The sequence below is a fragment of the Haliotis rufescens genome, unplaced genomic scaffold (assembly GCF_023055435.1).
Source record: "Haliotis rufescens isolate VD_foot unplaced genomic scaffold, xgHalRufe1.0.p SCAF_26, whole genome shotgun sequence".
Classification (NCBI taxonomy): domain Eukaryota; kingdom Metazoa; phylum Mollusca; class Gastropoda; order Lepetellida; family Haliotidae; genus Haliotis; species Haliotis rufescens.
This window is the reverse complement of record NW_025963957.1, coordinates 4,217,425-4,233,962: the sequence shown is the minus strand read 5'-3', so window position 1 is coordinate 4,233,962 and position 16,538 is coordinate 4,217,425. Positions and strand designations below refer to the sequence as shown.

The 16,538-nt window shown below is 40.0% G+C and overlaps 1 protein-coding gene across 2 annotated transcripts in view; it reads left to right on the top strand.

Moving 5' to 3' along the window:
- LOC124147337 (excitatory amino acid transporter 2-like) overlaps positions 1-16,538 on the top strand; it is a 94,897-nt gene that overhangs the window by 11,948 nt on the left and 66,411 nt on the right. For both annotated transcript variants that reach the window (XM_046518016.2, XM_048402455.1), the window contains exon 2: positions 6,257-6,372. In XM_046518016.2, coding sequence (XP_046373972.1) covers positions 6,268-6,372 — 105 coding nt within the window. In that variant the 5' untranslated portion in view covers positions 6,257-6,267. The remainder of the gene's footprint in view (positions 1-6,256; positions 6,373-16,538) is intronic.

Here is a 16,538-nt window from a genome sequence, read left to right as displayed (position 1 = left end):
TCTGTGAGCAATGTTGGTGTACAATCAGTTATTATATATAATACCTGCATTTATCAGATATTATACACAATACCCAGAGCTCCAGATAAGCTGCGTATCTGCATAAAATATGCATCAGAAATGCAGAAATATGCAGTAAAATAAAATCCAAGCGTATCAAATACGCAACGAACATTACAGATACGCTACAAAAATAAAACTTGTGTGTATCATCAAAATGTTGTGAAGTAACTCTGTGTATTGGATTAGCAAATCAGCAACTTATTTTGAAATTATAAACGGGCATTCCGTCAACCTTGCCAAACTCCATGATGACAGTTACATCATGATCATTTGCCATCACACTTTCTTGTGGAAGTATCATGGTATTTTTAAGTCCTATAAAGCTCTCGAACCCACACAACACCAGTTTGCAGGGACTAGATGAATAGTGTTTAAAAATATTTAACTTAAGTACCCACATGTGTAAAAACTAGTGGGCAACAGAAATTTGAATACCCAGATAGAATTACTGATACCCAATGATTTTAAAATGCATGGGTAAAATACCCACAACACCAAAAGCTTATCTGGAGCTCTGAATACCTGAAAATGTCTGTTATGTATAATAACTGTTTTGCATTAACAGATACACCAGCTCTCTCTTGTAGCCTAGATTGTTTGCCTAAATTATAAGGTGCCTTTCCTTCATTATGTACGACATGTGTATTGAAAATAACAAAGTACATGAATTAGAGTTACCTCCCTTTAGCGAGTACTTGAGTCGTCAATAACAGACTCAAGTACTTGTTGGAGCCCTATTTGTCAAATTATCTGGATGCTTTGCTAAATCGGATACTGACCATGGCAGCGGCAGTGGCAACTATGCATGTCATTATAATCTCAGAATGATTTGTCAAACAAGAGAGGAAGTAGTTTAGGCCTGAAATAGAAATTGTGTTTGGGGATTCCCTGTCCGAACCTGATCTGGAGTCCCAGACCTTAAACCTGTTTTCTGTCTTTTCTTTTGTAAGTTGCACCATAATTTTACCTTATTCTATGCTACTTGCATGCATTTGCATTATTATGGATAAACCAGTCATTCTACCTTGAATTATGAAATTGCTTGATTCTGATTGGTCAGTCAGAGGTATCAAATCACAATGACCACTTCTGATTGAAACTCGCTGCAGATGTCGCCCCGTTTTCTCCCACTGCAAAGTGATGGGTTTAGCGGAGTTATTGAACGCCCAGTATAATAACTAGAAAAAACAAACACTTTTGATCCGTAATAACGGTATTTAATGATAGGGTCTTTCATTGGTTCTGACATTTGGCCTTTGGATTTTATTCACATGAAAAGCCATTTATTTGGCATTTGTTTTCTTATTACACAATGAAATTAATCATAAAAGATCTAATAATTTTGGAAACATATTTGACTATCATCAGATATCATTATTACGGATCCAAAGTGTTCGGTTTTATCCTTGGAACTGAATATATGTAATCATAGTTAACATTTCTGTCATGTTCAAGCAGGACTAGCAGTCGCTGAAATAAAGTTTCCACTAGAACCCAGGGTCCTGTTCCTCAAAGCGATCATAGCGCTGCAACTGTCGTAAGCCAATGTTATAGTATGGGGGTTACGATCAAATTTGCGCAAAGATCGCTTTATGGAATGGCATCCTGGACTAATCTTCAATAAGACAAGTTTCTTAGGCACCACCAACTAAAATCAAGATTACCGGTATGTTAATGGGAACATTTCATTACCAACTTTGGTGTACAGGCCAATAGATCATGCAATAACATGCAATGAAAATAAACAAAATATTTCAGATTGATTTGCACCACCAACGTCAGACAGTACTTTTTTAGATAAGAAGGGACTTGTTTATAACATATTTAGTAAATTAAGCTACAATAGAGAATCAAAACCAGTTTCCTGATAAAGTTGTTTCCTTGAGGTAGATATAAACCAATCATTGTCCATCTGTAAGTTTTGTAATGGGCGAGGGGCGGTCAGGTAGCCTTGTGGTTTAAGCCTTCGCTTGTCACGCCGAAGACCCGGGTTCGATTCCTGACATGGGTATGATGTGTGAAGCCCATTTCTGGTGTCCCCCGCCATGATATTGCTGGAATATTGCTAAAAGCAGCATAAAACCAAACTCAGTAATGTATTGTGCGATCTTTCTCAATTTATCTTCCCTTCACTAACTTGCTAGGTGCGGCGACATAGTGGTTCTAACCTGGACCTGAAAGCACATTTGGCATGCCCCATACAGGTGATACGTAGTACTATCACGTAAAGCTTGTCATGTTTTGAAATATGTAATCCTTGATTCTGTGAAACTTCGGGGATAACCACGACTACTTATATTGTAGTAGTATTCATTTAATGGCCACTTTTGAAGATCCGGGGTTGAATAGGTCTTCAGCTATCGTGCTTGCCATTAAAGATGACTATGCTTGTCATAAGAGGTGGTTAACGGGATCGGATGGTCAGGCTCGCTGACTTGGTTGATGCATGTCATCGCATCCCAATTGCTTAGATCGATGCTCATGATGTCACTCACTGGATTGTCTGGTCCAGACTTGATTATTTACAGACTGCCATCATTTAGCTGTAATTTTGTTGAGTTCGGCGTCAAACAACAAACACAAACAAACATTTGAAGCAAGACCGTGGGAACAGCTAATAGTTCATTCCAGGTTGCTCCGTTTTTCAGTCAGTATTTAAGTGCGCCCTTCTTGTTTGAAACCCACACTTTCAAAAATGAAATATATTTAGATTGTTTTCCTACATATATGGTGCTGTTGAATAGCAGATTAGGCCCCATGCCTGCCTGACAGTACAGTTGAGCGATGTAAAGGTCTTTTGCTGCATGTACAGTTCGTCAGTAAAGTCTGAAATTTGACAGCTACACAAGTTTTTAACATGTTTAATAGGCTTGTAACTGAGAGAAATTGTGACAGAAACTGGCAAATTAAGCCAGCAACTACATATCATAGCACATGTTCAGAATAAAAGAGATGGCAACCACTGAAATCCATTTTGGCATTGTACAGGTTACACACAACCAAATGTTTTCCCATAGACTTTTATAGTAACGTTATATTTTTTTTTAAAATAACTAAGCATTCAACAGCTATTACCTGTACATGTGTGCACAGTTTGGCCTTAGAGCAGCAATAAAAAAATAAAAAATGACTAACTTAGCCAGCTCCTTTTCCGAGTACAGGAAGCTAAACACACCACCCCCAGTTTCGCACCAAATGTCACCTACTTTAAAATAGCTGTGGTCACATTCAGCATAAGTCATCATGTCGAAAAAGACAGCACTAAATATAGAAAAACATGGTCAGTTTTAATAACTGGATGGATGTACATTTGAAAGACATAAAAATCTTACAGAATATCCTCCAATCACAGCCTGCAGATATCTCTCGATCTGCACTGAAGGCTCCCTACGAAAACCGCACTGTCCAAACTGGTTCTGATTTGGTGTAGTAGAACCTGTAAGGGTTTGTGCATGGTGTAGGAACAGATTGAATGGTGGCTGTTTGTTGCCAATTACTGCCATTATTAGATCTGAATTGTAACTGATTGTAACTCCCATACCTTAACATTGAAAGTCATAGCCTCGAGGTTGTGCAGTACAACCACACTTTTTATGTCATTATACCTAACCTTTTATGTTTCCATATTCTGAAATGTTCAAATCCATAATGGCATTGCACAAAGCCTAGTTTTATTGGATATTGTTTGATATTTGATATTATGCATGCATAGTTTGTTGCACTTGCATGCATTTTGAGCAGTCATTATTATCATTAGCATTATCATAAGCATGATTATTCATGGTGTGCTCAAGTATAGTTTTGATAATAACATGAATAAATGTATCAGGTCTTTGAATAAATATAGCATTTAGGATGTTTGGACAAATCTACATGGAATGATTTGGGGGTTCAGTTTGCATTAGTCTCATAAAATATAAACAATATATTTACTATAAATATAAAATAGAGTAAGTTTGCATTGTTTCATTGATCTGATGTTATCTGACAGAATGACTCCTTTTCTGACGTGGAAAAGTCCTGGGCAATACACAGTTTTTTCCTGTTGTTTTTCTGTTACTTTCCATTGTGTCTGTTCAGGTTTTTGTCACAAACTGAAGAAATGTTGCTATTCTAAGGGTGCTTGGGTAGCCTAGTGGTTAAAGCGTTCGCTTGTCACTGCAATTTGGATCGATGACATGCATCAATGACATGCATCAACCAAGTCAGCGAGCCTGACCACCCGATCCTGTTAGTCGCCTTTTACAACAAGCATAGTCACCTTTTACGGCAAGAATGGGTTGCTGAAGACCTATTCTACCCCGGAATCTTGTCAGTCTTCACGGGACCGCAGTGTAATTGAACAGTCAGAAGGGCATTTTCAACAGCCCAGTAAGTTATGTGTTTACAGTGCATGAATTTGTGCACCTGTGAGCATTTAGAAAAATGTTTGATATAGACTATTAGTTTGCAGTTGATTCTCCTAACTAGCATTCCGGATAATGAGTGTTTATTCTCATTTGGTACATGTATTTTTAGCTCACCTTATGTCATGGCCTGTAGTGTCCGTAAATAAAAGTGAAAATCCCTTTCCATTTTCAATTTGAATCTCTGTTAAAATCTCTAAGTCAATTTTATGATTCTGACTATAACGTGAGTATGTGTTTATGAATCACTGTCCAATAATGATGATACCAGGTGAGCGTATCCTGCCCCACCGGTGGCACTAGCCATAAACACATACAATTTTAAGGCAAGACAATTGGTCACCTGAAGTAACACGGGAACATATGTTACAAGTCAAACTAGGGAATTGCATCGCACAGCATTTTTGTCACTGATGCGATAAATTTGTAAATGTCCTCCACATGTCTACCATGAATCTTTTTGAAAATTCTACTGTGGTCTTCAACATGTTCAATACAGTAACCTTGCTCTAACAACTGTTGAGCCAGAATTGTACTGCGCTCTTTAAATTCTTGGTACTCTACATGGAGAACCACTGGACCGATAAAGCTGAAACTTCACCTGCTTGTTTTAACTAATGATGACACCTGAATTATTTAAGAGGGTCCAGTCTGATGTTTAAAATGACCACCATGGCAGTGATATTAAAAATCCCATGGATGGCTATGACTGGATCAGTGTTCCCTTTCTTTGTGATATCCTTAAGTTTGACCTTTACATTTTTACCACATCCGTTAATGGTCTCCAAAGGCATTCCTACCTAACAAACATCTCCTATCAAACTGCTGGACTAACAAAAACTAACCAAAAATTCGGCATGCAAAAATGATGCATGTTTCTTCTGATGATGACATCATAGTTTGTTCAAAACATCCTTGTTAGTTTTGTGTCGTAATATTTATTAGGCTTTTTAAGAATCAAATTTTGCAAAAAAGATTTCCGAAGGATGGTCTGGACAAAGTTTCACCTTGCAATTTTTCAATGCCTTGTGGTTTAGGAGAAAACAACAGGCCTCACAGGATGTAACCAGCTGGAAGCGGTACATCACTTTAGACATGTTTGATGGGTCGTGAATGCAACTGTGGTTTGCAGTCATAAGGTCATACCGCAGAGGTGCATCACTATCATGTGCAGTAGATGACAAAGCTGGGTTTCCAACACACACAATGCCAGAAACCTTACAGTACGACACATATAGAATTTAACTCTCTGAATGTTGTTCCTGTCAGAGCTGTAAATAAGCATGCAATATTTTTTGCATGTATATCAATATAAACATTAAAAATTTGACTTCAATCTTTATATGTAAATGTTTAATGTTTTAATGTTTAAAACAAAAAATGGAACCAATACAAAATTCGGTGACAGCGCAATAATAATTCAAGCCATTGCTATTCTATTGTCCAGCCAACCAGGAAACAGTAGTCTGTTAAATGAGAAAGGCCTAATTTCTTTTGGTTTAGACACAAAACAAATTGCTTACATACCCAATCAATTGTCACAGGATAACTGTAATTTGATTATTGATCCATGTTTCTTATCGATAGTGGTCATGATTCCTAATTCAGATTTGACACTCACCAAAATTCTGTTGCCTTTACTCATGCCTCCCAACATTAAATGTTGTTGGTCCCTAGGATTGTATCACTGACAACTGACAACCACATGTAACCATGGTAACAACCACATTTAACTTACAGCTACATTTAACTGACATTTCATGATATGACTGTTCAACATGTTTCAGAATTGACCAAGATGAGCGACCACCCTGACATGATTGACCCAATGGTAGCCGGTGGCAACTCTAGAATGAGAGGAATGTTTTCTCGCATGAGCAGAGGCAGGCAAATGTCCACTTCGGTAAGTGTTCATCCTTGCTTATCCAGGGTATGATACCTCCATTCTGTTGTGATAAATATGACCAATCCTAACCAACACTTTGGGTTCTGTACCCAATCAGATGTCAGCTATCTGAAACTATGCTGCTTTATGTCTTCAGTAATTTCGATCTCTGTCAAAGAAAACTGTGTCAGAACAAAAATATTATCTCCATAGTAACCCTTTGGGTGTAGATACCATCATGATAGCAGTCAGAAAAATGTCAGGATGTATAAATCATCCATAACATTATGACAGCACAGCATTTCTCTTTTCCATTCAGATTTCCTCAGTTATGTTTGTTTTTGAATTCAGAAACTAGATAAGCTTGTCTGACTTCTTTCGCACACTTGTACAAAGAATTAAAAAGCGCTGAAGCTGATTGGCTGATAAGAAAGTTCACCAGATGGCGTTGATGTCCCCTGATCTTTGCACAGTAAGGTATTACATCGGAGTAAGGTCTGATTTGAATGAGATTGTGTTTCTGAAGTGACAGCGTCATCGTCATGTCTCTCACTTTCTCCTTCTCAAATTAATCTGAATTGCTAGATGCTGATGTCGCTCTTATAATTATGTTGGGAATGGGTCCAGGTACTTTTCATAATAGAATGGAGATGATTTATATACTGTACAGTCTAGGATGGTTATTGTCAATTTTCATTTGAATACAGAGATGGCTCGTGCCTCTGAAAACAGGTGTGTGCACATAATACCAAGTGACGATGTGGCTTGGCTGATTGCGCTGTTAACATGTAAGGCGTCTGAAAAAGGAGAGTGAATAGTGCTGAAATCACACATGCCATAATCAGCTTCTGAAACAAACTTATAAGGGGGCATGGCCTAAAGCTACCGGCGCATCAGTGACAATAGTTTTCATTGGCTGACATGTTTGCCACGTTTATCAGTCGTGTTTTTCTTTGCCATTATACATGTACTGTTTCTGCTATTTCTGTTAATCAAAAAAGAATTATCATCATTGCATACATTGTTGAATGTGTGAAAGGACCTTTGATCTTGACATTGTGACTAATTAAGATAACAAATAACAATCTGTAGCTAGCGTCTTGTTCCTGACATTCTGTGTGGGTCACAAAACAGCGCTGCCCTGGCCCTAGTCCACACAGTGGATGCCTGTCAGGGATTACTCCCGAGTAAACAACGGAAGGCATCTTCAGTGTTGTTACTAAGGTGACATAAGTTGTGGACACGGTAATCAAATGGATGAGCAGACGTAAAAAAGTTGTAACATATTGAAAAATCGGAGGCAGAAGCAAGCAGACTGGGCGTCAGCCTGATCGTGATGATAATTTAAGTTGTGCAGCGTGTCAAACATTAGGAACCTGTTTTAACACCCAGTAAGGGGAATCCCCTCAGTGACAAAATTTATGGTTTTGGAGATGATTTCGCCTGTCGTTTGTTATCATCCGCTTCAGGCTATTTCTGTTTTTCAAATATAATTTTGGTGAAGCATTTGTGATTAACTATGCCCTAACGAAAATAAAATCTGCAGAGTTGACTTAACATGCCCTACAATACTTAGTTCTATTCTAGTTAGCCCATCCCAATTTTGAACAAAGTAACAATTTTTCCATTTTTGTTTTTGGTTGGCTAATATTCTCTGTGGGTATATAGGACTTCAAAGGTTTGATGTTGAAATGGGATGTGGGGAATGTCACAAAACTTGAAACACATATATTTGTTAACCCTTAGACTGCATGTGGCAACAACATTCACGCAGATCTACTGAGTATAGCAGTGTCTGTCGCGACAGTTGTCACCCAGGCAACTGGAAAATTGCATGCCCATTTTCGACAGAAACTTGTCATGTTCAGTTGTTTTAGAAGTCGAAACTAAAAACATTTTCTGATTCTCAGAATCACATACTTTTCAGTGGTACCAAATTAATTTAATGGATTTATCATTGATATGTCATTGATTCAAAAAATTATCATTGTGCCTCATGGCTCATTGAAAATGGTGGCAGTTTTGGCATCAGTGCAGCATGCACAGGTCGTGTTAAAAACCATAATACTGGCGATGTGGCAATACCAAATTATATTGAAAATATTATCAACCACGACAATAAGCTGTAGGTTGCATATTTCAAGCCCAAACCTGGATTTGGTAAGATTATTTTGTCATGAAAATGTAACCGTATATTAAGATTGGAAATTTGCATTCAAAGAACCGCTACGCTCTAACTGGAAAATAACATATACTTTCAACAATCTGTCAAGTAAACGCTGCCCAGTTGTTGGGCTGAAATGTACAGTTCACTGGATCCTACAGAATTGATCTATGAATCTGTGTATAATTTGTTTAAAGATTTCATTAATTACTGGTAACAACAGCATAGTCTTTGTATAACTACAAAGTCAACCTGACAATCATTTCCCAAATTTATGCAACTATGGTCACATGAATTTTGAAGATGTTCAAAGAAAACCCTTTTACACCAATATCGGAGTGAAAACTTCAGATCTACCATATATCGCTGTGCATAAGGCAAGTTTTTCGTACCTAGAATTAGGGAGCTTTCAGGGGGGGGGGGGGGGGTTGTTATACACAGAGTTGAAGAGTTTTGATGTTTTTCCCCCTTACACAAAGACATTTTATCAGTAAATTAACTGGGAAACATATTTTAATGAAGTTTAAAACTTTTATCTGTAACTAAAAATGGAAATAACTTAATCAAGATGGGCTGAACTGAAATCCCTGGTGAAAGGATGGCAGGACTGCTATCATTGATTTTAAAAAAACACCTTTTGTAGCTGGTGCTGGTTGGTTTGTTGTTTAACGCCGCACTCCGCAATATTCCAGCCATACAACAGCGGTCTGTAAATAATCGAGCCTGGACCAGACAATGCAGTGATTAATATCATGAGCATCGATCCACGCGATTGGGATTGATGACATGCATCAACCAAGTCAGTGAGCCTGACCACCCGATCCCGTTAGTCGCCTTTTACTACAAGCATAGTCGCCTTTTACGGTACTCACATGTGTATGTAGTGATAGACTGGCACACTGATACACAAATATATTATACTTGATCATTTTTGATGATATGGCTCAGTTGTCCTGCCATACTAAATGGGAGTTTGTTCCTCACAGTCACAGCTTTGTTAGCCAGATGATTTTTTTGTCATAATTCTACCACGGCGGTTGATTGTCCCTTTGAGACGATCAATTCGGCTGTTCAGTCAAGTGTGTGACTAATTTGTATAGTCTTTATTCTACTGTTTGTTTAATGGTGCTAATAGTCTTTACCCAGGTATATCAACAGGTGTTATTTTATGGACTGTCAATCACAGAGCTACAGATAACTCCCCACCATAATATTCAAAACCCAATTACTTTCAATTAACATGCGTACAGAACCGCATGCATTTAAATGTAAAACAGCACACATAAACACCCAATGAAGGTTTTTCAGTATGTGTACTGTGGCGTATATGTATTTAGTGGTATGCAACTTCATGAGAGTGACTTAGCTCCCTTGGTCTTGAGCACATGTTGAGATCTGCACATGCGATGCCGACGCTTGTCAATATTAAACTATCATGAAGCCTAAGAAGACTGATGTCTTTATTTGAGAACTCGGCATGTACAATGGAGCTAATTTCCGAAACTCAATTACGAGCTAATTTACTTTCCGTGTCAAGCCTTTAGTTAGAACCCTTATATACATCTAAAACATTATTATTACTTTTTTTGAAATCTCAAAATGTTAATTCGTTTTGGGAAGAAGCCAATAGAGTGATGAATAGATGAGTGAACAAATATTGGTTACCTAATGAAAAATGTAATAACCCAATTAAAATAGAAACCTTCAAGTAAAAACTCAATTGCTCTAAAACTTATCTGGAGCTCTGAATCATTGAGTTTAGGTTTCTGATACTCATGCCCCTTAATTATAATACAGTTACGAGAAACACTTGACGATTCTTGAAGATAAACATGAGTAAACAGGGGGAATGAGTGAGTGAGTTGCGGTTTATGCTGCCTTGAACAATATTTTAGTTTATCATGTAAAAGCGACATTGTTATTGTGAGAGGAAAGTTTCAGTGATACAGGTTGTAGATGTTTACGAACCCATGAAGATCCGGGTTAGAATAGGTCTTCAGCAACCCATCCTAGCCGGAAGAGGCAACTATGCTTGGTGTAAGAGGCGACTAACGGGGTGAGGTCATCAGTCTCGCTGACTTGGTTGATGCATGTCATTGTATCCAAATGGGTTGACGATATGGAAACACACTCGGTTTATAATCTAAATTTACTGTTACATTGCCTATGTTTGTGCCCCAACTGCTCTTGCAACGACTTCACCCGAAGATAAGGATTGCATTTTTGCCATCAAAATATTAACATCCGAAAGACGGTTGTGTCAAGTAGATTGTTTTGGTGGTGTTTCTTGTCGAGTGTTGGAGGTCACTGAGGAATAGCATCAACGTGCGTTGTTCGGGGGAATGTGGAGAATGTAACTTGTCAGGAGCCGCCTCCCTCATAGACTTGGGCAAGTCCCTATGGCAATAATAAGTAGTTTAAATCATAATTTCTAGATTATGTAAATTATAAGAACAAGTTGTCCCTTTAAGAGACTGGAGTCTTCCTGTACTGTCCACATATCGAGACTTGCCTATTAGGAGGAAAGAATTACCACACAGGTCTTTTCTTTCAGTACGCAGCCATGGAGAAAGGCTACCTCCTGGAGAGCAGATCTACATTTGTAAAACAACTTTTTCTCTTCTTAACGTACAAGTTTATCCTTTCAGACTGGAAAGATTTGTTTGTTTCGTGTTTTCAAAATGTTTTTTTTTGTCTCAGTTGAGGAAGAGTGATCACAAATATTGGAGTGCAGGGTTTGAGTGTGATGTGTTGTTACTTATGGTGGGTGGGAAGTCGAAGTGTCAACCCCTGCTGTGGGATCTTTCATGTCTATCAGGTGGGCTGTCACAGGGGCATTCCAGACTACTGTTACTAATCTTTCAATAAGATGGTGACCTAGTTTCAGGTACGGAGTCTGATCACAAAGAAGCTTTGAATAAAGATGGAATTTCCCATAGTCTTGAATAAGAGAAGAACCACACAAGGGTTTTGTATAAGAGACGGAACTCACCATGGTTTTGTATAAGAGGCGGAACTCCCCATGGTTTTGTATAAGAGACGGACCTCCCCATGGTTTTGTATAAGAGACGGAACTCCCCATGGTTTTGTATAAGAGACGGAACTCCCCATGGTTTTGTATAAGAGACGGACCTCCCCATGGTTTTGTATCAGAGACGGGCCTACCCATAGTTTTGTATCAGAGAAGGACCTCCCCATGGTTTTGTATAAGAGAAGGACCTCCCCATGGTTTTGTATCAGAGACGGACCTCCCCATGGTTTTGTATCAGAGTCGGGCCTCCCCATGGTTTTCTATAAGAGACGGACCTCCCCATGGTTTTATACAAGAGACGGACCTCCCCATGGTTTTGTATAAGAGAAGAACGTCCCCATGGTTTTTTTTAAGAGACGGACCTCCCCATGGTTTTGTATCAGAGACGGACCTCCCTTTAGTTTTGTATAAGAGATGGACCTCCCCATAGTTTTGTATAAGAGATGGACCTTCCCATGGTTTTGAAAAAAGAGAATGAGACATCACAAAAATGGACAAAGCTTTCTGGTAATGATGAAGTTTACACAGAGGTATAGCTGATATGTGACCTTTAAAACTTCCAAATGTATAAATGCAACACACCCCTGTATCCCCCTCGCGATTTGCGTGGGTAAAGTGGTGGAGGCTAGTTGGGTGAAGTGATCGGGGCTATTTGGGTGAAGTGGTGGAGGCTAGTTGGGTGAAGTGATTGGGGCTAGTTGGGTGAAGAGATCGGGGCTATTTGGGTGAAGTGATGGGGCCTGGTTGGGTGAAGTGATCGGGGCTATTTGGGTGAAGAGATCAGGGCTATTTGGGTGAAGTGATCGGGGCTAGTTGGGTGAAGTGGTGGAGGCTAGTTGGGTGAAGTGATTGGGACTTGTTGAGAAGAGATGGAGAATAGTTGAGTGAAGTGATCAGGGCTATTTGGGTGAAGTGATCGGGGCTATTTGGGTGAAGTGATCGGGGCCTGGTTGGGTGAAGTGATTGGGGCCTGGTTGGGTGAAGTGAATGGGGCTATTTGGGTGAAGTGATGGAGACTATTTGGGTGAAGTGATGGGGCCTGGTTGGATGAAGTGATCGGGGCTATTTGGGTGAAGAGATCGGGGCTATTTGGGTGAAAAGATCGGGGCTATTTGGGTGAAAAGATCAGGGCTATTTGGGTGAAGTGATGGGGCCTGGTTGGTTGAAGTGATCGGGGCTATTTAGGTGAAGAGATCGGGGCTATTTGGGTGAAGTGATGGAGGCTAGTTGGGTGAAGTGGTGGAGGCTAGTTGGGTGAAGTGATGGGGACTTGTTGAGAAGACATGGAGAATAGTTGAATGAAGTGATCGGGGCTATTTGGGTGAAGTGATCGGGGCCTGGTTGGGTGAAGTGATTGGGGCCTGGTTGGGTGAAGTGAATGGGGCTATTTGGGTGAAGTGATGGAGGCTATTTGGGTGAAGTGATGGGGCCTGGTTGGATGAAGTGATCGGGGCTATTTGGGTGAAGAGATCGGGGCTATTTGGGTGAAGAGATCGGGGCTATTTGGGTGAAAAGATCGGGGCTATTTGGGTGAAGTGATGGGGCCTGGTTGGTTGAAGTGATCGGGGCTATTTGGGTGAAGAGATCGGGGCTATTTGGGTGAAGAGATCGGGGCTATTTGGGTGAAATGATCGGGCCTAGTTGGGTGAAGTGATCGGGGCTATTTGGGTGAAATGATCGGGGCTATTTGGGTGAAGTGAACGGGGCTTTAGGGCGAAGTGATGGAGGCTAGTTGGGTGAAGTGATGGAGGCTAGTTGAGTGAAGTGATATGACAAGTCAGATGAAGTGACAAAACTTCTGGTGTCTACCCCTGATCATGCTGTATGAGTCTGCCCAGGGCCTCTCTGCTGCGTTACGCTAATGTGTACACTGGGGTGTCGTTCACGTGTAATTCCCCAGCTGTGTCAGAGCCAGAGGTGATTACGTGAGAAATTGTACATAATTGTAGCAGCAGCTCACAGCAAACTGCCAGTTTCACATCACTGACTGTGACCCCCTTGTCCTGTGTGTGACAGTTCACACTGTGGGTAGTCACACTGCACAGTGGGATACCTCACTAGTGGAAGTATATTCGTCAACTGGATGATCACTCTCAGTCTCACTGAAACAGTTGTGCCGATCATTATTTGACCCAGACAAACAGCATCCTTACATTATGGTTGAGTAGGTTCGGGAAGCGTGTATTTGTGTATTCGTAGCCGAAGTGTTTGTCAGCTCCGACACAATTCAACCTGAACAAATTTACAAAGTTATTCAACTTTCTATTCATGTGTTTTCTGTTGAACCATTATCTAAACCACTCCCCACTGGAGTCCTGATATTGGAGCACTGAACCAGCCCAACTAATGTCTAGTAACCAGGGCGACCAACCATCTCACTGGTAACCTGAAATGTAGGTCATGTCAAGAAAACTCATCAAAATTTTGTCCCTCAGGGATCCTGGGCAAGAATAGTTCTGGGCAAGCTATTGCTTGTGTTTTGAGTTTGTTTGTTTGTTTGTTTGTTGTTTACGCCGCACTCAGCAATATTCCAGCTATATGCGGGTGGTCTGTAAATAATTGAGTCTGACCAGACAATCCAGTGATAGACATCATGAGCATCTACGCAACTGGGATACAATGACATGAATCAACCAAGTCAGTAAGCCTGACCACCCTATTCCGACACCTCTTATGACATGCATGGGCAACTAGATGAAGTCAGGCGGTGAGACTCGGTGGCAGAAAAACTCTGTGGGATGGTACTGATAGGAGAGACAGATGAACGAAACTGTGCTAGCAAATTCAGGGATTATCTAGACCTGTTCAAGGGCCAATTTTTGACCCAAGGCTGCTGCAAATGTCAATAAAAATTTGCGAGTTACAATTAAACATTTCCCACTTCATGTTCATACAGTTATAACTAATGTTATTGACTGACACCAGGGCCAAAAAGTGAAAGAGACATTGGTGCTTAGTATCCAGCATTGCACTGAATGCAATGTAAAAATACCTCCAAAGTAAGGAAAATCAAAAAGCTTTGTATAAAATCCCAGATTTGAACAAAATAAGTATTCTTTCCTAAATTCATTCGCCATGAGCACTTATTTAGAATCCAAGATAAATCCCTGAAATATGTCCAGGGTATCACAAAAGAATGAAGATATAATACCCTGGATAACAGGATGATGCTTTGTGTGTTTCTGTTGTATACAGATTATATGTACTACTCATCTTTTGATAGGGGTTCTGAAATAGTTCATAGTGTAACAAACACAAGACGCTGAAGGGAATGCTAACATTTACTATTTTCTAAATTGTAGTAATGTTGAAAATGAATCAGTTATAAGGCATTTTGCATGCTGTTTGTATGACAGCTTCTCCCAGCAATCTGGTACATTCAATCCCTGCCTGGACACTCAGGAACATTAACACAGGTATGGAACTTTCCTGTGTGTTTCAGGCTCTGAATCGCAGGTATCGCTAACTATAACTTGGTTCCTGTATTTGTGCATATTATGTTATGGTTGTATTTTTCATATCATGTTAATTTGGGAAGAAAAACAACAACCTTTGCTCACGGAAGGTCTGTGGTGTCTCATGCCATGGAATCCAAGACAATGTGTTATGAGCCTTGGTTGCAGAAGTCATGGAGAAATCAAATCGTAACTCAGAAAAACAGATTCTCTACATGAGTGAGTTGGGGTTACAGCCGCTTTCAACAGTATTCCAGTTATATCGTGGCGTGTCAGCTTGATGTGGGAGGAAAGCCCAAAGTGATGCAGGTCTCAGACGTTTACCACTTAGATGAAACCCACGAGCACGGATATGGTGCTGACAAACCTAGAAACATAATCGGGGCGAACCGGGATTCAAACCCACAATCATAGGTTTCTGGCGTGCCCAAGGGACGCAACTCTGCACAGCGAATCGCGACGACTGGGCCACCCGTGCCCCCGTCTACATTATAATAAGAAAGCAACAGGAGAGATTCATACTGTAAAAAGGCCTTGGCCAAGGCTCAACATTAGTTTCAGTTATTTTGGTCAAGTATTTAATCTTATCAGTCTGATGGCCACCAACTGACTTGTACATGTTGTGAATAAAGCAACTTGAATTAAGTACCAAAGTCACTGTTGGCTGAACCTTGATTTAACATTTCAGAAGTTTTATTACCCAATCCAACAGGACATGGATTTTTTAGCGATGCGAAATATCTTTATTCTATTTTTTAAAATGGTGCAAAGAACAAAACAAGCCTTTACATCCTGGTCACATGGGTCCTGTCATGTGACTTCTTGAAAGAAAAGGTGAGTGAGTGAGTATGGTTTTTTGCCACTTTTAGCAATATTCCAGCAATATCACGAACCCAGGTCTTCCGTGTGACAAGTGAATGCTTTAACCACTAGGCTACCCCACTGCCCCTTATGAAAAGGACTTATAGATTTATATTACACAAGTCTTGTTTCCTTGAAGGGATGTTGGGGCAATAATAAGTTCCGAGTACTCATTGTTTGTCTGTGTAACTCCATTAATTACAATATGCAGTGATGAGTTACCTGCTTGAATGTGTGTCGCGATACCCCAGCCTGGGGAGTTGCTCATGATGTCAACCACTGGTTTACAGGCTTGGACACAGCCACTTTTCAGTTTGTTCAAGACCAGTGAAGTCCTTGACGGACTAGTTGTTTTTCGTTAACTACTTGTCCAAAATGAGATGTGGACCAGTTGAATAGGACCTATAGTGTACGACCCTGCGAAGTGTAAAGACGAACGTGTTACATGTGCCTCTCAAGGAGTAGAGCACCACATGCCATGGACATCTACAGAGCTCCAGATAAGCTTTTGGTTTTGTGGGTATTTTACCCATGCATTTTAAAATCATTGGGTATCAGTAATTCTATCTGCGTGTTCAAATTTCTGTTACCCACTAGTTTTTACACATGTGGGTATTTACATGAATTAAGTTAAATATTTAAAAACACTATTCATCTAGTCCCTGCAAACTGA